Below are 25062 nucleotides of genomic sequence, written 5' to 3'. Positions count from 1 at the left end.
CGGCAGCCGCCCACCGGGGAGCTCCCGGCTGAGGGGAACCCCCCCCCCCCACCCCGGCCCGGGCCGGGGGCGAGCGGGGCCGCGGTCCTGACCCCGGGCCGGCACGGGCCCTGACGGACGGGCCGCCGGACCGGCCCTCGCGTCCCGCCGCAGCGCCGGGCAGGGGCCAGGTGTCCGCCGTCACGTGGGCGGCGGCGGCCCCCCCCGCGTCGGCGGGCCCGTCCCGGGGCTGCGTTAGAGCAGGGCGGCTCGATCGCTGTTATCTCCGAACGCGCGGCAGGAGGGGACGGCGGCTCAGCAGCGGCTCGTCCAATCGCTTTGCCACCAGCTTGGCGTGACTGATGATGGCAGCGGATGCACGGGTAATATCCAGGCAGACTTCTCCCCTCAGCTGCTGTGTTTACCCTTTCTCAGTTAGATTAGTCGCGTCTTCACCGCAATCTCTTCAGAGCACTTGCTAGCTGTGACATCCTCTTAACCTGATTTATGCCCTAGGGAAGGGAATACACGCATGAAGCAGGCTCGAGTTATGTGTTTGGGTTATTTAGATACAAAGTAGATACACTTTGGCACCTCCAAGACATGAAGAAGTCCATAAATCCTCTCTCTATACTGCAAGTGCCTGTTCTGAGGTACCAAACTTATGTCCTTCAATATTGCTCTATGAGTTGCATGTTGCAATTGAATACCATTGCTATGATACAAACAAATTACATAGTGTTCTTTCTTCAGCTTGGTTACACTTGGGGTTGGTTTTTTTCTCTCTTCTGTTCTCCTTCGCTGTTTCTGATGGAAGTCTGCTTCGCTTAAAAAGCCCCCTCTTCCCCTTTGAAGAGCTCCAGCCTGGTGGCTCACAAGTTTAACAAGCCTGAAAAGCAAGACTATGTATGTGCCCTTCTGAAGGATGCCTGCACATGGGCCTGCCTCAGGCCTTTAAGGTTAAAGCTCCTGTCAGAGTCAAGAGCCTTTTGTGAGAAGCCAGACTGGCAAAAAAGAACAGGACAAATGCATTTTATGCTTGCCCGCAGGTACTCTAAATAGCAGTAATACGGCCTGTAGCATAGAAGGACGGGTCAACCACAACCGGCTACAAGAGGCTGTGCCTAGACTTGAGAATGACCTTGGGCTGCCCCTGAAAGTGGTGATGTCAAGGGAAGGCACCAGAAGTCTGGCAGATCATTATTGTAGCTCTTTCCTAAGTGTGCAATTTACTGAAGTTCCCTTATAAATTACACACACAGCACCACATCCCAGTTCTTTCCTTGTAGCCGTCACAAGCACTGGTGGTACAATGTGGCAAAGCATCAAAATCCCAGATAGTCCACTTGATTACTGAAATACCTGGGAGAGTGCTCTGCTCACCAGGAATGGCTGAGAGGCAGAAAACAGCATGGGCTACATGCTGTCAGCAGTGGAGGCGAAGGGATTTGGTCATTCCCTCTCTACAAATTAGCAAAATGGAAACACAAGCTTTCTTAGGTGGAGTGGGGTTTTGGAGAATGCATATTCCAAATTATAGGACGGTACAGGATAGAGGTAAGCCCTCTATGAAGTGACCTGGGACAGTCTGCCTCTTGGGAATGGGGTGGGCATCAGCCAGCAGGTGGTGAGCAAGCTTGTGCATAATGGTGGTAGTTATTGATATCATTATTACTATTTCCTCTTCCTTTTACATCCTATTAAACTGCCTTGGTCTCAACCCACAGATTTTACTTTTTTCCCCTTCTGATTGTCTCTACCCCACTGGGGGGGGAGGTGTGACTGAACGAGCGGCTGTGTGGTGCTCAGCTGCCTGCTGAGTTACACCGTGACAGCAGCCCAGGACTGCCCACAGTTATCCTACAGCAGGCTAACCTATGTAGCATTGCTGCAATCCCCAGTGGAGAGCAGAAGATGCAATCCTCTCTGCAGTTCTTCCTGCTGTGACAGCACGCGCTGCCAGTGCCAGCACAGTTGCTCAGCGGGCTTTCATCCCTTGGACAGTTTATCCTCCCCAGAAATACTGTGCCATAAATATATGTTTATGGCATCAAATATTCCGAACGCATTCTGATTCCTGTTACTGTTTTGAAGAGGCCAAAAATGAAAGGTATTGATTCAGGTTTATTTGCATGATGCATGTTACGGAGCCAAGTCACGACTTTGAATGCAGAAGATATCTGTGACAATTATAGTACTTCCCACGTTATTGTCACACTGCAAAAGTGGCACTGCTCCACACAGTTGTTATGACAATAAAAAGCAAAGCATTTACGTACACTGCTCTAGATGTGAAAGTTCAACATGTAAAGTCATGTACTCAGACCTAATGTACTTCATATGTTAATTTGTTTGAACTGTTACAAATGTGTTACAACAAGATCTTACTCCTACACCTTACAGAAGTAATGGAGACAACTAAAGGAGGATTATGAGTTACTTGAAAATAGTTTTGAAACTTTTTACTTTAAAAAAAACCACACCCCCCCCAAACCCAAATTAACCTAAATCAAAACCCCAGTCCCAAATAACTTGGATCCAGATCCCCCCCAGACTCTCCTTGTAATCCACACCTCCCAAGCTCTGGGTTTTGTTTGAGCTGTCAAGTTCCTTACTACCTTCAGACTTTGCCAAACGCTGTCCAGGCCAACTCTGAACAACACATTTCCTACAGCCAGGATCTGTCTCTGCATCTCCAGCTCCATTGACCCACTGGGGCTGCACAGTCACTGGGGTGCTCACCTACCACGCTGAAGTGCCACCACAGAAGGTGATAAGCATTCCCACCTCCCACTGACCTGAAGGCACTCAGCACCTAAACCCAGGGCCTGCCAAAGTATACTGCTTTGCAACATAGTCCTTGTTGGGAGATTAGGAACTGCAAACGTCCCCTTACATGCAAGGGGTTGGTTCTTTCCTAAAATATGGTGTGTAGTAAAAGCTGAGTATACAAACAAATAAATCCAAATATTAGAAACACATCAAGAGTGCACTCAAAGGCTGACTGACAAACCACACAGAGCTGCACGAAGAAATGTGCAACCTGCTCAAAATAGGGATGTAAACAAGTCAGGGAAGTGGTCAAAATAGTGAACCTGAATGAAAAGCAGAGAAACAAGCTTGAAGAGATTTAGCCAGGTTCACAGGCCCACATTCTACTGTACAGATATCAAAACAATGAACACTTATGGAGTTTTGTTGTACTGAAGCACTGGAAGTTAATGAGTAGAACTGCTCACTGCTCATAGTAGTACATATGAAAATGTACTGTTAAAAGTAACGGTGATAATAGCAAATCTGATGGAAAATGACTGTGATCCAAGTAGCTTCAAATGTGTTCATGTCTTACTCCAAAATTAAATCAATGCAAAGCAGCACAGGTAAAGAAGCTTTTATACTGCCCCGGATTGTTTTGGGGTTTTTACCTACGGTTGTTGCATGCAACACTGAAGGTTGAAAGACTAGAGGTTCTGGGAGTCTAATCTAAACATTAGATTATGCCCCAGGATATTTCATTGCATTTCTTATCTCTCCCCTGCAGAGAGGTAGTTTGTTTTGCTTGTTTATGGGGGTGTTCAACATCAGCGGGGGACATGTGAGAAACAGGACAAACATAAAGGAATTCGCTTCACACAAAACCTGTAAGATCCTAGTTAATATTCCAGAATATCTGGCGGGATTTGAGCAGGCAAGCAGATTGAAATAAGGTATTAAGGTTGAAACAATAAAAAACAACAGATGGGACCTTGGCCATAAATCAAACTACATGTGATAAGCAAAAGACAACTTAAAGCAAAACGCGCTCCTGCTACATTTCATGAAGTACAACCTTTAAGAGAAGTCATATAAATAACATCCTGAGGCTTCCGTGCCTCACTAGCATTAAGATAACACATTTCTGACAAACCAGCACAGTTCCTCAATGCAACACTTACCTGCAGGCTTGAGAGATGTTTCCGGCACGTGTTCATGGCGAACAGAATTACCTGGGAGAAGTACAAGGTTAATTTCTTTAGAAGACAGTGCTAAATTCACCTACTTGTGACATGAGGTGTCCCTGCCCATGGCAGGGGGGGTGGAACTTGATGATCCTAAGGTCCTTTCCAGCCCTAACTATTCTATGATGATGATTTCCCACATATACAGACCAGTTTTCTGAACACAGGTTAAATGACAGCAGCAACACTAAGCAACAACCTTGTGAGTGTCCAGCTACTGAAGGAGAGGGGCAACTGGAGTCATGTGTGGTTCAGCAGATGAGAGTGACTGCAGCTGTTACTGGGTTCTGCTGAGGGAAGAGGAAGAGCAGCAGAAAAGCCATGTTGTCCATCACGTTTCCGAATCTGTGGGTTTGGTAATGTTGAGAGAGGTGGCTGAGTTCATTGAGACAGTTTAGCCTCCCCAAGGTATCCTGCAAGAAAGATGCTGGATGATAATTTGCATGCAGTTCCTACCCTCTAACAAGAAAACTTCCCTTCCTTTTAGGAAGCAAGCAATTTTTCTTTAAGATTATCTCCCAAAACCTTAATATTTTTAGCACGTATTTCCAGAGCTTGCAAATGTAATACAGAGATTTGTCTTTATTCTTGTTGTGTATAGAGAGGTAACGTATTTCTGTACTTCTAGTCTCAGAGAAGAAGAATGTGTTCAAACTACAGAAGGAAGCTCTTGATCTACAAGCATTGAACACTGAATGCTCCCACAAGCCACCAGCACAATTTCTGTCCTGTAAGTATAATCATAGAGTCACATGGAATTATATGCTGTAAAAGATTTATTTCAGTTATTGACATCATCAATTTTAATAACGTGGATTTTACGGTCATATTATAGGATGATAAACATCCTGTATATGTGATGAATAGGCACAGAACTGTAGACACTTTTCACCTAAGAGAGGAAAGAAGAGGGTTTGCTCATTCTGATTCAGGCCTAAAATCTTGTTCTGCTTCCGTTTATAACATTTAGAAAAGCTAAAGAGATTGCGAAAAGCATATTGGCATGGCTTATTCATGGCCATTCCAATGGCCATGAGCACAATGGCTACTGAGAAGCAGTGACAAAATGATTTTGCTTCTCTCTCCCCATACATGTACTAGCCCTGGAGTTAAACTAATTAACTTTAGCAGAGCGTGTGATGAAGTGGGAGCAAGGGATGCTCTGATTTGGGAAATCATCTACTTAGAACCGATCAAGCAGTGTTCTGAATCCTTGTTGCATTCAGCCATGGGCACCAAGGGAGCTTTTAACTAGTTTGGTTACATCTCAACCAGACATCAGTGTGTCTCATCCTGTCCTCGTGCACTGCATCTTGTGTTCAGCCTGACTTTGCCTCCAGGATAGCTGGAGAGCCATCACTGTGAGAGTGGATGTCATCTCTGAGATGAAGAAAGCAAGGCTGGGCAAAACCCTAAGCCCCACTTCTGTTAGCAGCCCTGGCCTCACACAATGCTCAGGCAGGGTGTCAGGCTCACACTGCTCAGCAGGGGTGTGCAGACACCTCCAGCAGTCGTGGCTGGCACAGCTAGGCTGCTGATTCACAGCAGTGAGCCTGCAGGTTGTCTCTTATCCTCGGAGCAGAGACCAGTTAATCCTAGGTCCCCAAACTGTAATAGGGAAAGGCTTCCCAAGCCTGCAGCTTGTTGGCCACTGCTGGTTTGCAACAGGAGAAGCCTTGAGTACCTCCTGTGACTGGGTGCTCTGCTACAGTTAACACAGTGCCCACGTCAAGCCCACCTGATCCTTCTGCTTGCTTCTGTTTGGCTCAAGTGCTTCGTGTTTCACTTTCGGTCTCAGTTCATGGGATCTCCTGCTTGCCCATGTCTTAAATGCACATTTCTATCGCTCGTGATCACAGGGGGAAGCTCAAACACATGATTTAGTTGCATTCTGGTTTTCCAGAAGCAAACAATAAATAAAATTATCCCGCTTAATAGTGATTTTAAACTGGCTCTTTCTGAGGCCTGATTCAGAGTTTTTAATGATCCTGCAAGAAACCTCCTGGCATAGCAACAGAAATGCACGTTCCCAGTGAATTCTTTCCACCTCAGTGGAGATCCAGTAAGGCCCTCCTGCTGCAGGAGGTTCTCTGGCCACCTGTATACACCTCGGCTGCACCAGGGAAAGGAATGGGTGCAGCAGCAACACTGACCTCATGCGCTAGAGTCAGACCTCCAACCCGCCACAGTGATTTGTGTCAGATCTGAGTTTTTCACCGATCCAGGGACCTGGAGGTGCAAGAAGCTACTCGTTACAACACATCTGCAGGGCTCAATTGTTGCCTTTCCAGTAAGAGGAAAGGGGAAGGGGGAGGTAGATGGAGAAGGAGAGAAAGAAATTGGGAAAACAGGTATAATTATATATAATCAAAAATATACAAATATATTACAGCAGACTGGTAAAATGCCAGTCACTGAAAAAATACAGGCTAACAGCCATCAGGAACAAAACCAGGAGCAGAGCACAAACTAACCTCACTTCTTACACACACAGTTCCATGTGCATAAAAGTACCTTATGGAAACCATATTTCTGGTCATTCCGACTGGGAAATGCGATCGCCTATGGCACGAACTTCTCACAAACAAAGGCTGCACTAAATGAAAGGGGAAAGCAAAAAAGCCCATGCCATTCTCAGGAGCTGCTTGCAGGCCTGATGCAAGCAGTGGCACCAGTAAAATGAGCTGTACCACCTCTGTACCCTCTTTATCACAATGCCCTACACGAGCAACAAAGAAATCAGGCCAAAGGCAAGTACCGAGTCCTACTGTGTTGCTGATGCCTGAAACAAATATCCCTACCTTTCCTTCCTCCGTGATCTTTCCTCTTCCCCCAGATCCACCTCATGCATTTGAGACGCTGCCCATCATGCCCAAACCATGCCTGCTCTGTGGTGGGTGTACATCCTCATTCTCAAAAGGTGCTTGCAACGTGACAGAAGGCCTTGGGAAACTCCTGTCCTTCCCATCAGGAATCGAAATGTGCCTGCATCACGCATTTCCAACCTTTCTCAGTATTTGCATCCGTACCATTTTCCCAGTGCCCATGCAAGTGCCCCATCTAGAAATGCCATTTGCTCAGATGCTGCACAGTAAATACCAACGTGCTTTCCTTACATCATCCCGCACAGCCCAGCTGTCCTCAGGCAGCATTATTTGCTGTCTTTGTAAAAGGGGCATGAGTGGTCCCCACAGCACGGCTTCAGCTCAGATCACCACTTGTGGACTTCCCACAGACTTCTCCTGAGGTGCTGTGAGCTGAAAGAAGAGGATCCCCTGGCATAAAAGCAGAAGACCCGAGTGTGCCCTTTAAATTCTAGGAATCAGGACATTTCTGCTCCCTGTTGGATGGACAATTACAGCCTTTCAGACTAACACGCAGAGATGAATTTATACAGATTGAAACGTTTTGGTATAGCCGAGTTTTCCTGTCTGTGGAAAATTAACCTCCTTACCCAACAGAATGCGCTTTGGGTCATGGCAGTGAGCAGATGTCTATAATCTCCTGCACGTGGAGAATTTCCATAACATCAGAATTAGCAAGAAGTAAATGGGGGAAAAAGCCCTGAATGGAAACAAATGGAAGACTGACGTGGCTGCGTTCCACAAAGTGCGTTCTGCAGCTGCATCACTGCTCTGGAACAAAGAGGAATATAATTATTGTTGGTTTACTTTCATTTCCCATTAGCAAAGCGAAAGCCGAATACAAGTGGCTGTTACTTCTGCAGGAGAGAGCTGGCCGAGGTGAGAATGTGAGGTCACACAGGGAAACCTATGAGGAGACTGTTTCTTATGCCCAAGTAGCTCACGCACCCGGTACAAAGTACATCAGTAAAGCTCATCGGTAACACTGTGTTAACGCAGAGCTGAGTCAAGGCTTCCCAGATGCCCTGAGGACACAACTCAGCCACATCTGCTGGGTAGGGCAGGACTTGGCTGCTCTTGCTGTCGATGGAGAGGTAATTGCTGGGTGGGGGACACATCTACTTCTTTAGTCAGGGGTGCCCCCCAGTTCCTTCTCAGCTTCCTTGGCAGCGGCAGCCCCTCCATCCCGGGCACTGGTGAAGGTGGAATGGGCACAGCTCCTGGTGCTCCTGCGTTGATCGGGTCAGCATCCCTCCCTGCCCTGCTGGAGGCAGAGCTGCCGCGCAGGGCAGGGCAGCAGGAGGTGAACGGGCCTGTTGTGCCGCAGGGAAACGAGAGCTTTCTGTGGTTCCCAGCGCTCCTGGTGTCCCTGGCTACCACCTCGTGGGAAATCCGACTTCCTTGGGGCTGTTCCTGGGAGGACTTCAAAGGTCTTTGAATCCCACTGGGATCACAGATCTCTGCGTACAAAGAGCTTTGTAGGCCCATCCTTAAAGCCCCACACGTAGGGAATCAGACCTGGCTACCCAGTGTCTCTTTCCTGTGAGCTGGTGCTGCTCAGCCATCTCCAGCCAACAGCAAGCCACTGCAGGCCAGCACAGAGCTCTGTCAGGGAGGGACCTGCTCCTTGTCAGTAACTGTCCTGAGCTCCGGTCCAGAAACCCCCAAAGTAGCTGCAGATCCACCCTGGAGCGTGGAGTCTGCCTCCTGCTCACAGGGGAAGGGAGGCTTGTGTTCCTTCCCTGTAGCCAGATTCATTCGTGGGGCCGAGGTGATTCACCATACAGGCAGATGCTCGACCAGACACAATTTGCCTCAGTTTCTTGCTTCCTCCTTATTAATGCCAGCAAGAAATGAAGATTCACATTCTGTCTCCCTTCTTTCTTTGCATTTTGGAGGTAGTTCTTTGGCCACGGAGGTCTAACACTTGCACCACTTTCTTATTTGCTTGCAAAATTGATCCGTGTTCATAGAGATAATAAATTAACAGGAATTAAGAAAGAAGGAGATACAAACCATGAAGCAACTGAGATGCAGGACGTGTCCAACCAATCTGTGCATAATGGAAAGTGCTGGAACCAGTGGGAACCCACAGCACAGTGCTTGGTGCTGTTTAGAGAGCGAAGGTAACTTAGTGAGTGGGGGTGATAGTTCCAAGGGCCATTTTGTATTCATTTCCCTCTGTTCTTCATATAGATAAGCATCCATGCCCTAAAGCCTCAGCATCCTGGTGCCTGCCTTGGCACCCATCAGGCCATGGAACGCTAACTCCCTCACACTTACCAGTGGTCACACAGGAGATGAGAAAGATGAGACCAATCGAACAGCATCACCTGTGTACAGGTACAGCACATCTACCATTTATACGGGGGTGATTCCAGTTAATGACTCACCTTGAAGCTCCCCGCAGGCACGACTGGAAGAAGGGAACCTAGAGGAAGAACTCTTCACTGGAAAACACCAGGAAGCAAAACAAAAGAGGCTGCAGTGGAGAAAAGGCCTGTCTGTTCCCAGCACCTTACCTTCGGGAGGGCAGAGCAGGTAAGCTCCTGGGTCAGGGGGGGAAATTTGCAGGTGGACCTACATCTCTTCTAGTTGCGTTGGATGGGACACCAGCTCCGGGCTGAGGAAGCTCCTGCTTGTAAGAAGGCTGTGACGTTGTCTCCTCATGGGGAGGGAAAAGACCGCAGTACTTTGTGTGGGAAGGATAGGGGTTGCTATTTTAATCCTCGTGCCACCTGCAAGGGTTGTTGCCTGCTGTGTCCTCCCACATGCCGGGTTGCCATAAATCCAAGTGCAGCCCAACCAAAAGTGAAAAAGTGTTCAATTTAATGCCTTTTCCTCCTGTTTTCTTTCTTAGTTTTCTTCTTCCTTTTGTTTTTCTGCATTTAAACACTTAGCAGACAGACAATGTATGACAAGAGGCCATGGACGGCCTACTGCTTTGAAACACCTACCACGCTGCATTTAGGTGCCAGTAACAAGCATCTTAACTGGCTGACTGGTGAAAATGGGTAAAAAGCAGTCAGAGGCACCGCATTAATGTAGCAACAAGCCCTAATTATTCCACGCTATTTTCCGACAACAAAGCAGTGTGTGATCTGTCACATGCCAAAGGTGTCCCAAGGTCCTATTCAGCCCTTGGTAATGAAGCAGCTCCTTATCCTTAACCAACAAAACACAGCTGCAACAGGGGCTTTCCTCCCCTTCCTGGCAGCATTTCTATAACAGATAATACCATGAAAAACCCACAAGAGAACGTGCTTTTTGTCATTAATATGATCTTTAATAAATGGAATAATGCACCATTTTACAGCAAGCCTTTTCTTTTAGACCTAAAGAATAGCCTTTTAAATGTTCTTATCCAATGTCTCTGTATCAATACAATCTCTTTATTTAGGTTTATATATAACAAAGCAATTCTTACAAGTATTCATAGAAAACTCTGTAGTGGCTTTAACAATGTCAGCTTTCATAGTGGCATCCACAGATGATTTAAAACCCCAAAATTAGCTTTTTTTATTTCATACTCACACTGTTCCATGAAACACAACTTATACAGCATAGCAAGGGTATTGGGCAGCTTATACAAAAGAAATAACTGAAAGCAATTATTTATAAATTCATACATGATATTTTCTCAGCCATTTGAGAGAAAACCAAAAATACCCGTTAACAAAAGGGTTCTGATGAGACTCCGTATTCTAGGGTTTCTCCCCCTCTTCCCCAGAAAAGCTCGCTCAGAAAGTAATGCTTTCTTTACAGTCTTTCACAAGGAAAATGGCAGGTTTACAGCTCCTTATTTCAGCTTTTACAGAAGACCAAACCCTAGAAATCAGTCCTTGCCATGTTCATTTTCCTCTTATACTGCGTCTGGGGGGGAAATAATCAACAGCAACTGTAAAATATGATTCCAGCTTATATAAATGTGAATAGAGCACACTTTCCTCTAGAGACAAAAAGCAGACAAGAAACATTACATACAAACCATTTTAAATACGTTTCAACAGTGTGAAGGAGAGAGAAGAGTCACCAGTCAGGAAATACAAAAGTGACAAAGGAAAGTCAGCTCTGCGTTGGACTTGTCTCTGTTTCCTTGTCTTGTGATGTTTTACAGAAACATGAACTCTATTCTTTCCCTTTGAATAAGCAAGACCGAAGTGGGATACTTCATGATACAGTTCTGAAGCACAAAAAAAGTGAATCAAGTGCTCTACAAATAAACCTCACATTTCCGCTCTGTCTTAAAAACAAGTGGATCGGCTACAAAACTTGGGCTACTTTTGGGAGACCTTGGAACAAGGAAGTTATAAAGGCTAATTATTTCTGCTTTAAAATAGTTACCAGGCAAGATACTATGCCCCTGATAGATGTATGCTTCTGTAATCTATCTGCAGAAGCCTACAAGAACATGGAAGAAGTCCTTCCTTACTGTGAGTTACCGCGTCTGTTGAAACATGATTTTTGCGTTGACGTTAACCAACTGAACGACTTGCAGATTTACACTACTTCTCATCAACAGGCTTTTTAAAATATCTGACAATTACATTATAAGTTAACGTAACTCTCACTAGCTCCTGCTTATTATGCACATATGTATATTAAACCACAGTGAAATAAATAGGAATGGCCATAAAAAGTAATTCAGACTGGTAATGCACCGCGGCAGTCACCAAATCAGACCTGCATGAAGCCCGGATCAATATTAAAGGTAGGTAGGGATTTATCTTGAAACCTTCCACTCCCACTGGTGCAGTTCCCCTTCTTGACAAGAACCACAGCCACACTGGTACTGACCCAGCCTGACCCAAGCATCAGCTCACTCCCCTCAAAACATCACCCATGTGGTCCCAACATTCCGTTTCAGCTTTCCCAGGGCTAATCCTCGCAAGATATTCTTAAAACCACTGCCAGCAGTCAATGGCAGCCTCTTCTTTGATTTCAACAGTGCTCGGCTCAAGCGCCAGGGGCCTAGGTGTTGATTTCCTCAGCCACACTTGCACCAAACATAACTCCCATTGTGATTCACTGGAGTGCCTAAATGTGCCCTCTGCAGAAGCAGAAGCTCTGCTACCAGTTTAGTCAGTACAGAAGAAACCTCAAAATGAGAAATCTGACTTGTTACTACTTCACATCAAAACTGAACCTACTGGAGGCGGGGGGGGGATATCAAAAAAGTGATGTGTTTCTACAGCTACAGTTTTATATGACAATATAGAAGCCTAAAATGTAATTGGGTTTACTGGACTAAAATACTATGTTTAAATGGCAACCACACGTAACTATCTCTACTACATTAAAAAAACTCGTAAAAATGAGCATGTATTAAGAAGTTTGAGTTACCCTTTGATCTCTAAGAGAGGTACCTTGAATTACTCAGCTTCAGATAAAGTTTGTCATGTGCATTCCCATCTCTCTCTCATAAATCCATTCAACCTAAATCACCAATGACAAGTCTGTCATGGGAGATCTTGCACCACTGGACTGTATGGCACACAATCTGATCCCAATCTTACTCTGATGCACTAAAGGCAATTAAAAAATGGCACATGAGAAAGAACATCATACTTGTTCCCAATGCTACCATCTGATGCTGTAACTCAGAATTTGATCCTGGAATTTATGCACAGCATACATATGCATCTAAATACATACACAGTTTACATTAAAAATATGTATTTGGTTGCAACGGCAGTACGTATAGCTTTTTCACTGAAGAAAGGCTTAAAGTTGAACAAAATGTAGTAAGAACATTTAAACAAGGAGGTCAATATCTGTTAATATGGATAGTGGGAGACCAAAGAGAAAAATTCACGTAATTCAGATTTATGCAGAATATGAAGTTGTCCAGTCTATGATCCAACTGTCATAGGCTAATCAGGCCTGTTTCAGTTTTCTTTGCTGAGATGCCCCCAGTTTTCCCATTAGACATCAGGTCATGTGTATGCTACTGTGCTCAGCAGTTATAGCTTTTATGACCTTAAACCAGCCTGCTTCCACAATGGGAACTGCCATCATTTTTATACAAGTAAAAACCACAGCATAACTAATTTGTCCTGTATTGACTAAATACGTGAATTTTTAAACTCTCCCTAATTAGGCCTGAACTTTCCATAATCCGTAATTTCCATGAACTGCTGAATATTTTCCTGAAATCTCAACATAGATGTAGCAATGTTATATTAGCAGACTACTTTTTTAACATGTAAAAAAGGAATACTGGAGCAGAAAGCACTGAACACTGAAACTATGGCATATACAATTGTATATGTATAGATTTTTTAGGAACAATTCATTATTACTACACTTGGCCCAATAATCTATTCCATACAAATACAGAACTTCCTTTTTCTTATTTCTGAGGCAGGTAAGATTAAAGATTTCTTTTAGAGAAGGTTGACAGGTGGGAAGATACGTACTTTCTAAATGCATTTATAAGGTGGGGGGTATTGTTGTTTGGTTTGGGTTTTGTTTTTTTTGTCCCTGGTGCATTGAAAATAGTGAAACTGTGTTGCATCTGAAAATGGGGTGATTTTATATGGAAACAGGACAAATGAACAGCAGTAAAAAAGCAAACCAGAAATGTTCTTTGTTTCTGAGAATATTCTAAAGATGACAATATCAACTGGTTTTTAAATTAGGAACTCCTTTACTTTTAGGTGTGCAATTTAATCTTGGAGTTTCAAGAGAGGCATTGTTAATAAGAATTGCTTAGCACATGAAGCTGTGGAGCATTATAAGGGAATTCAGGGAAAGTGTGACAGACAGTCTGACTTACAAGCATCAATTTTGGAAGAAAGTATATCTGACTATGAGGCATGTCTGTTCAAATGGTTATAATTCACATTCTAGAAACCATGTTATGTTGATGAGGACCTCTATTACAGGGAACAGAAAAAGAGGCAATGCATTAACCTAATAACTCTTCTGGCTTCTACTAGCACATCGTTTCCTAAAACCAGTAAGATTTTGGCTTATATATACAAACATCACAAATGTTTGCTCTAACATTTTACTTGAATTATACATTATAAATTACCATAGCAAATATTCTACTGTTGCCTATTTGACAGTGGCACAATTCATAGGTATTTACACTATCATTCTATTTTCATTTTGCTATATTGTCTGCAATATACATGAGAAATTGATAGAAAATTATCAACTTTCATCATTATCCTTTTCTCTTAAAAACAAAACCAAAAAAACCAAAACCACAAAGAAATAAAACATATTTATCTCCCCTGATTACATTTACCAAGTGTTCACATGTCTGGTCTGTAGAAGTCTCTCTTACATGTATTTTGTTTGGTTAAGGATGATTCCTCATGGCATGAGATACAATTCAGTATCATTTAATTTACAGAGAAAGTATCTGTGGATTATATGCTGTGAGCACAAAAAAAGGGCATTGCTATATTGAGCATTAAAACCAAACTGCTAATCCGATCTCGTCTAGTTGTGCAGAATCACAGTATTTTGGTACCTACTTAAGAGCTTGTTTTGACTGACCTTTAAAAGTAGTTTTTCTCAGTTTGGTATTTTGTGATAAAATACGTATTTCTATCATGTTACAGATTATATTTATCCATGGTAGATTACAAAGCCAATACTTTCTACTAATTATAACTCATCCCAGAGACCCTCCAGCAAGTGGCAGAAATAGATAAAGGAATAAAAACTATTATGTTTGCTTTAAGAGTGTTTAAGGGAAAACTGCAGAACATTTTCATGTGGTATTAAAATTATTTTGATTGCATCGAGCATAAAGTTGGATTTCTTGCAAAGGACGGGCCTGAAAAGGAAGGCTAGAAGAAGACTGGTGCAGATCTGTCCTAGCAAAATGAAGTAGTAGTCAGAGAAAATCACTTTTCTGCCTCAGAGTGTTGCAAGTTAGCTAAGTGTACTAAATACACTTCTCGGCCCACATTCTGAAATGCTGATGGATGATACATGCAAGGCAAAGCAAAAAGTCATTGCGAAAGGAGTGAAGAATCTTCAATATGCATGATACAACGATCATCAGAGAACAACATACCGTACTTCAACCGGATACTCAAAGAAGGCCAAAGAGAAGAAAATCACAGCCAGCATTCTGAACAGAATGCCAAAAATCATGATTCAGGTCTTGAAGCCCAGCTGAGCAACTGGCAGGTTTTCAACATCTGGGATGTGAGATTGCAGCAGATGGGGAGCCAGGGAATGAATTAAAAGTAAAACCAGAGAAAGGCTGGATTTTTGAAGAGAGGAGATAGGACTCTGTATTTATACAGATGGATAACAGAATTACGCCTCAGAGACGAAAGGTACTACTTGAACTGGTGCTTCAGGAGCACAGGGAGCCCGTAATGCGTGTCATGGCTTGTATTTCTACAGCTACACTTAATCGAAGTATGGATTTATAGAATTATCTCTTGGAGATGTCTAGGAGCATCTAAGAAACATTACAAGAGAAAATCATAGCAATCAAGCATAAACAAAGGATTTGGGGAAACAGCAAGAATCAGATATATCGAGGCATATATTATACTTGTTGTATCATCAGATATAGAAGAACAAGGCTGGCAAAGTTTACCTCCAGGGAAAAAATAATGTAACAGCAAGGAAACAAATGAGCTTGAAAGCACAGAGCATCTGTTTCAGTCAGCTGAAAGGAGACAGGCTGGGGGAGGCAATTGTTTGCTGCCAGTATCCTGCCACAGGACTTTGGCAGGCTGACTGAATAGATTTTCTTTCTTTGAACAGCATCGGTTTTCAGATCAAGTGGTAAAACTTCACTCAGTACCCAAGACTGACATGTGTTACGTCTTTTTCATCAAAGCAGATCTTACTGAAATGTTCTCTATCAGAAAGAATATTTCTGAGGTGGAAGGAAGTCCTGACCAATGAGGAAATCAGATTTCTTTCAGAAGAGAGTGAAAACAATCATTCTGAAAAAGGGGTAAGATTTACTTGAGATGGTGGAAAAACAATTTACCTCAATAGACTTCACATTCATGTTCACTGACACCTAAAAATCGATGTGCATACAGCTGAAAGAAGGGTCTAAGCAGAGGGAAGAAACACCAACCCTCCCTCGCAAGCGCTCAGAGCCATGAGTTCTAAAAGCGTGCAACACATTTTAAGAAGATGAACTGGGGGTTCTAAGAACTTGGAAGGGAGGACAAGTTTAACTCAACTCAGCAACAACAGTCAATTAGGCTGCACCTACCTGCATAAGTAATGGGGCTGATTTTACCCCAGACTGTCTGTCAGGAGGTAAATCAGGAAAGATTTGTGACTCACCGCAGAATTCTTCTGTGCCAAATATGATTCATGATTTTTCCTCTTTGTAAACAAAATACATCATCCGCTCGCAACCTGCCTTCACTAGAGCTTTTCGGTATGACAGTTATTAGGATTTCTGAATACAATGTATTTTTCGATGTACACATCAGTGATCTAAATCAGGTTCTACATAAATACAGGGGGTGAAACCGCACACAAGATAAAATGGAAAAAATGGCTGACAGTTTCCTTACATTTGTTCAAGGTTTTGTTATTGAGAACTTCACAGGCTGGCACCTACTACTATAAAGGGAACACATTTTGACCTGGAAGGATCGAAGGAATGCTACTGAGCCCAGATTTTTCTTCTTTTGTTTCTTTTTAAAAGCCCTTTTGAGTTGGGGAAAATTCATGCATTGTCACCTCAGAGCACAATGTGATACAGCCAGCTGCTTCAGGCTGGCTACGGTGTGCAAAGTTCACTGTCATGACCGGCCGACTGCTCAACTGTCAGGGAAAAATGAACAAATACAAAAAGGGGAACATGTGGCAGTTTTAGAAACACACTCTTCAGTAAAGCATACTGTGAACTATAGACTATTGCACATTTCAACATGACACAAGAAAAACGGGGCTCAAAAGAGAATACACTTTGTAACATAGAAATATACAGACTAGCTTGTGCACAGAAATCAAAACATGGTTAAACAAGACACCACTGCAGTCAAACCTGTCTTATAGTCTGCTTAGGATCTTAGTGACCGTAAGAAACTGGTCCAAACTGATTATCAGCAATACTTTTTTTCGTTACTTTTTTTCTTAAAAAAATATTTTGCGACCACATTTGATACACACATATATATATTCCGTGGTCGGGACAGACAGACTGAAGTCGAGCAAGGCGAAATCAAAAGTGCAAAAAATGTTCCAAAAAAATAAAAAACAACAACCAAAAAAAAAAAAATAATATATGGAAGCATAAGCTAAAAATTTCCTGCATAGCTGAAATCTATTTAAAGCGAGTCCTTGGGAGGGGGCTGCTGACAGGAGGAGAAAGCAGTTTATTAAAATGTCTTCCGCATGGTTGTTTCAAATAATGCAAAAAAAAGGTCATTTGCCGGCTTCTGAAGTATTTCACAGGCAGTTCACCCCTGCGTCCTTAGATACCATTGTGGTGGCAGTGCCTCCTTCTGCAAGGTAAACGGCAGTGCTGGATTTGGAGTGGACAGCCTGGTCGCTGCCATTGTTGTTGACCTCGCAGTGCAGCGGCTCGGTGGAGATGACCCACGTGGAAGGACGCCACCGCTTCAGGGAGTATGGGGTTTTCACACGTTTCTTGATCTTTTCTCCTGAGCCCGATTTGCCGTCCTGCGAGGAGTCACCTACTGAAGGGAAGAGATAGAAATAAAAGAAAACCCAAACAGAAAACAAGAACAGAGTAGAAAACAGCATTACAAGGAAGATCCGACTGGAGAGCTCAGGGTTGTTACTCATGCAGAACAGAACAACAGAACAAAATCTTATCACGAACAAAAGCAACCGGGTGGCAGAGGCGTGATATGTACATCACCTACAGTAGCTGCCACTGAAACAAGGGGTCAGATTCTGTTCTCTGTCAGAAATTACTTCACTGAAGTAATTTGTGTTACCTTGACTGCACATTGGCATCAAACAGCAGAATCAGCATTTGACATTTGAGGGGCTTTTGCAATCATAGTATCTTATATTACCTGTAATGGGAGGTACAAAAAGATGTCGCTACGACAGGATGGCAAAGACTAAACTTTTAATAGTATAACCAAACCAAAGGTCCCCATATCCTACTTCACCTGGCAAAGCATTTTACCTGAAGACAAAATGGTCCATTCTCTGTTAAGATCATGTCAGGATTTGGTATGCTAGGTTGCAAAACTTAACTTCAATCATGATAAAATTTTAGCAGTATAAATCTGATTGTTAAAACCCGCTTTTACTTCACATAACCCTCAATCAAACAAAGTTACTGCAATGATCTGTTTTCTTTACCTCAATCAGATGTCAGTTCAACAACTTAAGACAAAAATTAAGGTTTCCTACTTAAAAGGAAGGCTTAAACATTTCACTGCTGAATATTCAACTACGTTTCTTGAAAGGTTTGTTCTGGTTTCCTTCTAAACCTTTCCTTTCCGAACTTGCCTGGCCCCCCAGAGCATTTCAGTAGTATCACAGCATCTGCCTAAACACAGTCAGAGGTTTGCAAGTCTGCAGTGCATTCTGGAAATAAATCACTTAAAAATGCACACTAGGAGGCCTTTCCAACAGCTCCCACAGGCCCAAGGTCAAACTCGGAGGATGCACCTAATTAAACTAGAACTAGATAGTTACATTCTCACTGCAAAAAGGAGGGCCCCATTGTAACCACTTAGATCTTTGACCATAAAACTCTTAAGGCAGTTATTCTGAAGGAGTCTATTAAAATCGATTCTAACTACTTTGATTAATTTTTAATATGTACATGGTGAACTAATGAAGGATTGATAAAATTGTTGGAGCCAAGCAGAGAACGCCTGACCCTCTGTCTAGGCTAGGCTAATACAGTCAAATCAGTTGCTTTAAAAGTAATGAAGCATGTAAGTAGGTACTATAATAAACTATTTTAATCACTGTACCTTAGAGCCAGCTACTCTTAAGAGAATGAGGAGAAATAAGGAAAAGAGAGATAATGTGCCCCTGAAGGAAGAAATAGGAAGCTTTTTCAATATACTCTGCAGCTGCCAAGGCAGGTGCCTTGCAAGGAATAATGAAAGTTAGAAATTACTCTCTTCCCAGTCAGAGTAGACAGGTTATAAAGAGACAGATTTATTTCATGCATGTGGAAGGAAGAGAGTGACCTAACATGTGCTGGAGTTGATGGAAACAGGACTGTGTCAAGGAGATGGAAACTGTGCTGATAGAAATTAAATTTCTATGGGATTTAGTGAGTATGCTTTGAGGAGGGACAGCAGAGGCAGAAGTGTTTTCTATTCAACCAGACAGATGTAGCTATTAAGTAAAAAAGTGTCAGGGAAACTGTCCTGCAGGCACTTACACTGCATACTACTGCTATCCAAACTACTTGTGGCTGATAGATCCAGCGAATTAGGCCTCTGTGCTCTTCTAGTCTGGGTCTGCCCAGGATTTCTCACTACATTCTGGATACTGACTGTAGCTGCGTCTTGCACTGGACATGGGTTACTGTTGTTGTTGTTGGCATTTGTTCTGCCAGTATCCAGTGGTCGCTCTCTCCTGTCTACTAGGCGGTCCAGAACACCTTCGTCATGGCCAACTTGCTGCTCCCGCCTCAACAAGGGTTCATGCTCATCAGGGCTTGAATTAATATTCAGCCGACTATCCTCTCCACTGAACTGGTTCTGGAGCATTTCCTGGGCCCTTTGTGCTACCGAACTGGTGGTCTGGCCAGATGGCACCGTGCCATTGGCATACTGGGTTGTGCCAGCATGAGAGTTTATGCCGTGGCTTCTCCCAGCCACTCCATTCATGGTAACTGTCACAACATGAGGTTCTGCAGCGTTGATAGTGTTCATCTTGGCAACGCCTGTTTCCACTTGCTTCAAGTTTGATTTGTGCTTGCCACCAAATTTTAACCGTGGCTCCTTTGTTGAATTTTTGGTGTTCAGGGGGAGGCTTGTAGGCCTCTTCGGAAGGTTCTGTTGCTTGGGTAGAGGATACACCTGAGCAGATGGGACATCTGGAATCAAACATGCTTGACCATTGCCAGCTTGTGTGAAGTCCTGTTGTCCTGTCACCTCTACTGCAAGTTTTATCAGTGGATAAAGCAAGCTAGAACTAGTGCTGCTGAGTGGATCTGGCCCGCTAAACTGCTTAAGCGAATGTTCCATCAGATTCTCATCAGAGCTTTCTTTCAGGTTCTTATCCACTTCTTTTGGATCCAATTTATTTGTCTCTAAGTCCTCCTCTGTTAGCTGCAGACAAACAGGGGTGGGCCCACCCGGCTGCATGACATTTGTGGTATGTAAGTTTGTTTCATCCGAATAAGGCATTTCGGATATGGTGGTCATGCCGGTGCTAGGAGTGAGGCCAGTTGTGTTGGTGGTGGTTGTGTTGGTGGACAAACTAGTGACACTTGTCTCAGGACTAGGGATGCGAGCTTGCGCTTGCTGCCGCTCATAGTTAATGGAGTTTCTGTTCTTCTCCCCTGAAGTCAACGGTGTAGTGGACATTGAATGTTCAGAAGAAATGTTCTTCACTATGCTGTCAGTGTGGTGGATTGAATCTTCAATGTAGGAAGAGGAAGAGTAATCTGGATACGGCCTTATCTTTGATACACGTCTATGATGTGACAGATTCCTTTAAGAAAAAAATAAGTGACAGTAAGATCATATACGTAAAAATCACCTCATATGACAAAGCCTCTCATTTAAGAGAGCTGGATGTCTGTTTCTTTCCATGCATAAACTAAGGACAGATACAGTATAAACTGAGATCTTTCAGTAACTTCTTCAAAAAATCCTGGGTAGCAGAAAATAGGTTTTACTAGGACAGCTATTTTGGTCATGGATGGTGTTTATACAACTAAGCTGGCTAACAGTAATTTTCTTCTATTTGTCCAGTACGCTATTTGTCCAGTTCACTGCTAAGGTACTGCTCTAGCTGCAGAGAAGCAATGCTGAAGGAGGACAACCAGAATTAAACATACAAGATGGAGAAACTGATGCTGGGAAAAAGTCACAAGGTCCTAATCCATGAATAATCTACTATTTCAACAACTGAGGTATTCTACCATTTGCAAGATTTTTTAAGACAATAAATTCTGCTATATACAGCAACATTGCTCTCAAATCCAGATCTCCAGGGCATACTGTTAAACACAAATGCCAGTTCTGCAAATTTTCACTCCCTCTGGATCATATATACGCAGAGAATGCACAGCACTTCTCTCCCTGGGGTCAGAATAATGATGACTTAAATGATGGCCCCACAGCTCTTTAATTGAAAAGCTGCAGGCTTGAGACTCAGTGATTTCCTGAGCTCAGATTGCCTGCAAATTTAGTTTTCAGTAGGACACTTTAAACAGCAGTTTTATGCATCATTTAGCAAGAGTCCTTAAAGAGAATTCAGTCACTTCATAACTTTGCAAGCCTGTCTAGACAGTTTGCCTAAGTCCAGTTTAAAAGGCCCCTCTGTGAAAAGTACAGTTGTTTGCATAAAAGGTGTCTTAATTCTGAGGACACATAGGAGATCTTATGAACACAAGCAATCAGGATCACGTCATACAATACCCATACGTAGACTAGCTCACATAACACCCCCACTTCATGCTTGCAGGAACACCAGGCTAGCTCTAGATTCCTTTCTGGAGCTGAGCTGAGCACTGCATTGGCATTTGCTGCTGACTAAAACCAAATGTTTTCTCTTCTTACCGCTCATTCTGCATGGCAGTTGACATAGGGTTGACAGTTGGACTGACTGATTTATTTCTCTCCCAAATCATCATGAGTTCTGCCATTCTCTCCTCAGCACACTGGGCTGTTAGTCGAGCTTCAGCATCTTGATCCCAACAGTCTTCAATTGTTTCTTTAAGCGACCTCACAGCCTGCCAAGAAACAAATAAAACCCCTTTATCTTAAATTATTTTCCCTTCATACTGTGCTTCTAATTTATTTCTTTATGACAGCATTCTGTACACATAAAAATAGTCACAACCTGGTGAGAAACAGAATATACACAATTTTAACCGAAACTAATTTACCTTAGTATCAGCAATACGCAGGACTATTATCATACCTCACACACACACCAACTGGGAAGACAATTACTTGGGAAAAGCTACATTCACCAGTGTCCATACAACCTGCAGCCAGCCCTCTCTGGTGTATTCATGCTCAGCTCACTCTCCCTGATGTATGAAAGCTGTGTACTAAGGATTGATGATACTCTGGAAATTGTTATCCCCACAATTCAGCTAATGGTCCCTGCCTTGCTTCGCTGCACTGTATATGAAAATAACACAGCCTTGCCCATTTCATCATGCTTTTCTTCTGTTCACTACTGTAACATCCAAATGCCTCATAAATATCAGTGAATTTGTCTGTGCTATGGGAGAAGATTATTGCTGCCCTTCTTTTACAGATGGAGAAACACAAACACACATTCCTAGGATCACACTGTGGGGTGAATGGTGCAGTCAGAATTAGAGCTCAAGACCTCCAAAATGCGCTGCCATATGGTCAGAGACCTGGAGAGGAGACAACTGAAATTACGAGCACTGAACACTTCTGCTTCCACTGCATCCGGAGTACAAAAAACAGGCAGAGATTTATTGGCCCCTGCTGCCAGTCTGTGGCCCAGGAATAGGATATGATCTGCCAGAACATCTCACATTTACAGCCAAGCTTTAACCTCTCCAGCACCAATGACTGTGCACAGTCCCAGCTGGGCACTAAGGCATTCAGTGGGTCCTGCTGACTGCTTCTGTGCCAGAACTGCCTTGTTCACTTCTGGCAGTGAAAGCCAGGACTAGCTCTGCATACTAGCCAAGAGCTCCTAACCCACAGAGCAGGCTCCTGGCATCGCCTACATCTGGCAAGTCACTGCTGCTTAGTGATGCAGCTATGGTTGCACAGGTGGGGATGAGCTCCCACACAAGCAAACCTTTTATCTCCCTTCCCACAGCACGTAAAGGAAGGCCTAAGCAATTACACCCCTCCTAGCTGAGGAACGTAAGTCTAAAAGCATTCTCAGGGTCAATGGCAGGATAGTGTACTGAATCCATTTTTTCCCCCAGAATAAGAAGCCTTCATTTGGCTTTCAGAAGTTCATTTAGTTACAGTTATGATGTACCTAATGAACACCCTAATCTCCCCTCTTGCCCCCTCTCCCCTACAGGTTTCACAGGCAGTAAACTTAGCCAGTGCTCAATTTAATATTGTCTCTCTTCTAACAGACCCTTTCCTTTTGATGTTTTAAGAATCATGAAAGGAGCACAGTGATAACTGTACAGACAGTTAACAGAAGTCGAGTTCTAGAGCTTCACATTCACCACAGTAACGTGTTTTCTATTAATTTCAGATTCAAACAGATCCATTCTAAAACGTACTATTTAGAAGTTTTAGCACTCAAAAAAGATAGAAGGCACAGGAAATCTGCATTATTCTTTTCTTCTATTAATATCCTTCAGTCCTGACCTTTGAAGTCAAGCTTGGGCCCTGCTCTGGCTCTGGCAGATGAGAGAAGAATGTTGCTAACATCTCAACTCAGTTTATAGCCCTTGAATTATTTTATGCACATCATCTGCTTAGATTGGCGATGTCTACTGTGAAAAACAATACTGCTAATCAGGGTCTGTATCATAACACATATGTTCAGGAAGCAAATTGAGACTGCATAGGTAATCATAAATTTAGGATTCTACATCTTTTGAGTGCCTTAATTATGTGACCTACAAAATAAACCATTGATTTTTATTTCTCAAATGAAAAGGACAAGTAAATTTCTCCAATAGACAAATCTGCACGAAAGTGTTATAATCCAACAGAAATTATAACAGAGAGCAGAGCTTTAAATAATGGACAGAAGCTTTTTATCCCATGCATTAGATACAGGAGGGTAGGACTTGGGTCCAGGGTGAGGCTACTTGAAGCTTAGTTTTCTACATTATCTCTCCTAGAGGGCTCATTCAGATGTTATCCCAGATCTGTACGGGGTGGAGTAGGTTGCTTGATGCATATAACAGACCTATGGATTGCTTATTCGTTCTTATTTTCCCTTAAAGCAATGATGCAGGTCCACCCTTAGAGCTGAACTTATTATCCTCATCACTAATTATTATGTTTAATTTTTGCAGAAACATCAGTGACAACACAAAGAATGTGCGAGACAGCTTAAATGTGGGGATCATCCAATAGTGCTGGAGTCTATCAGCTTGTTAGGCCATAATTAACATTGAAAATGGTAGTCTGCAAAACAAAACAGACCTCCTTGAACTGTTTTAGTCATAACTGTCTTCAAAACCAGCTGTCGAGCTTGGTTCTTCCAACACTGCATTTGCCAACATGGCCACAGTTAAAACAGTTGCTGCTTGATTTCCCATAGAGTTTGGGTGTGGATTGTTTTTTCTTTCTTCCCCTCACTGAGATCAGCTGGCCAAAACTGTGTCATGAAAGAACTCCTCTATGAAGCTCCCAACTCAGTTACAACATGTTTTACACCAGTGCTAATACTGGAGGCTATGCTCCTCTCTGAAATGTGTTTCATACATATTTACAAGTACCAGCACAGATGAGGCCTTAGGCTCCCCATTATCTGCACAGTAGCTACATACTTATCAACTAGCAAAGTCTCTGAAGACTGAAGGGTGTAATTTCAGTAAGGGAATAAATAAAAGTATCATTTAAAGTAAGAGTCAACTATATTGTTTTCATACTCGCGATCCAACTAATTTAGCTTAAACAAGTTACCATGTATCAGGTGGAACTCAGTAGTAACTGTTTTGCATTTCATTTTGCTTTTAATAAAAGACAAGCACCCCCCTCCCCCCAAGAGCATTCGCATTACCTCACCTTTGCTGCAGATGAAAGCAAGCACACAGACTCTTACCAGAGTTCTGACTTGCCATAACTTGTTGGCCTGCAGCAGCAAGCAGGGCTCTAAGCCACAGCTATACTAATGCAAAACAACATTGCTACGTTTACAGTCTTGAAAAGAAAAATTGCAGATCAAGTGAAGCCATATAAAATTCCTAATGTAGTTATAATGAAATGACTGCTAGAAGCTGTAGCCTCTGCAAACTCTGAGGATTATACAACTTCAGAGAAAGTATTACAGTGTGTATAGACTTTAGTTCTGGAAGAGGATATTTACATTTTTTGCCAACTAATTTAGGGTGTTCTTAGTTTATAAGATGTCAAAGGCAGAAAATGCTTTTATGTTTCTCATCCAGCATACAGAGTACATAT

At 43.0% G+C, this 25062-nt stretch overlaps 1 protein-coding gene and 1 long non-coding RNA gene across 4 annotated transcripts in view; one reads left to right on the top strand and one right to left on the bottom strand.

The window, feature by feature from the left end:
• The first annotated feature begins 97 nt into the window (after positions 1 to 97).
• On the top strand, positions 98 to 10154 carry LOC136009801 (uncharacterized). Of its 3 annotated transcripts, none has more exons than XR_010610654.1 (3): positions 98 to 362; positions 4606 to 4707; positions 9038 to 10154. It is a non-coding gene; the product is annotated as an uncharacterized LOC136009801 (long non-coding RNA). The 3 variants fall into 3 exon arrangements; XR_010610655.1 differs by having other exon boundaries at positions 98 to 632; XR_010610653.1 differs by lacking the exon at positions 98 to 362 and having other exon boundaries at positions 643 to 4707.
• The window catches only part of BMPR2 (bone morphogenetic protein receptor type 2), a 110437-nt gene continuing 95480 nt past the window's right edge, over positions 10106 to 25062 (bottom strand). Inside the window, exons 11-13 of the mRNA XM_065670074.1 lie at positions 21529 to 21701; positions 19176 to 20455; positions 10106 to 17493 (exon numbers count right to left, since the gene is read on the bottom strand). Of these exons, the coding sequence (XP_065526146.1) occupies positions 17243 to 17493; positions 19176 to 20455; positions 21529 to 21701 (1704 nt within the window). The 3' untranslated portion in view covers positions 10106 to 17242. The remainder of the gene's footprint in view (positions 17494 to 19175; positions 20456 to 21528; positions 21702 to 25062) is intronic.

Source organism: Lathamus discolor, chromosome 3, assembly GCF_037157495.1.
Source record: "Lathamus discolor isolate bLatDis1 chromosome 3, bLatDis1.hap1, whole genome shotgun sequence".
NCBI classification, from domain to species: domain Eukaryota; kingdom Metazoa; phylum Chordata; class Aves; order Psittaciformes; family Psittacidae; genus Lathamus; species Lathamus discolor.
The sequence above is the reverse complement of the archived record's forward strand: the minus strand, read 5'-3'. Positions and strand labels throughout refer to the sequence as shown.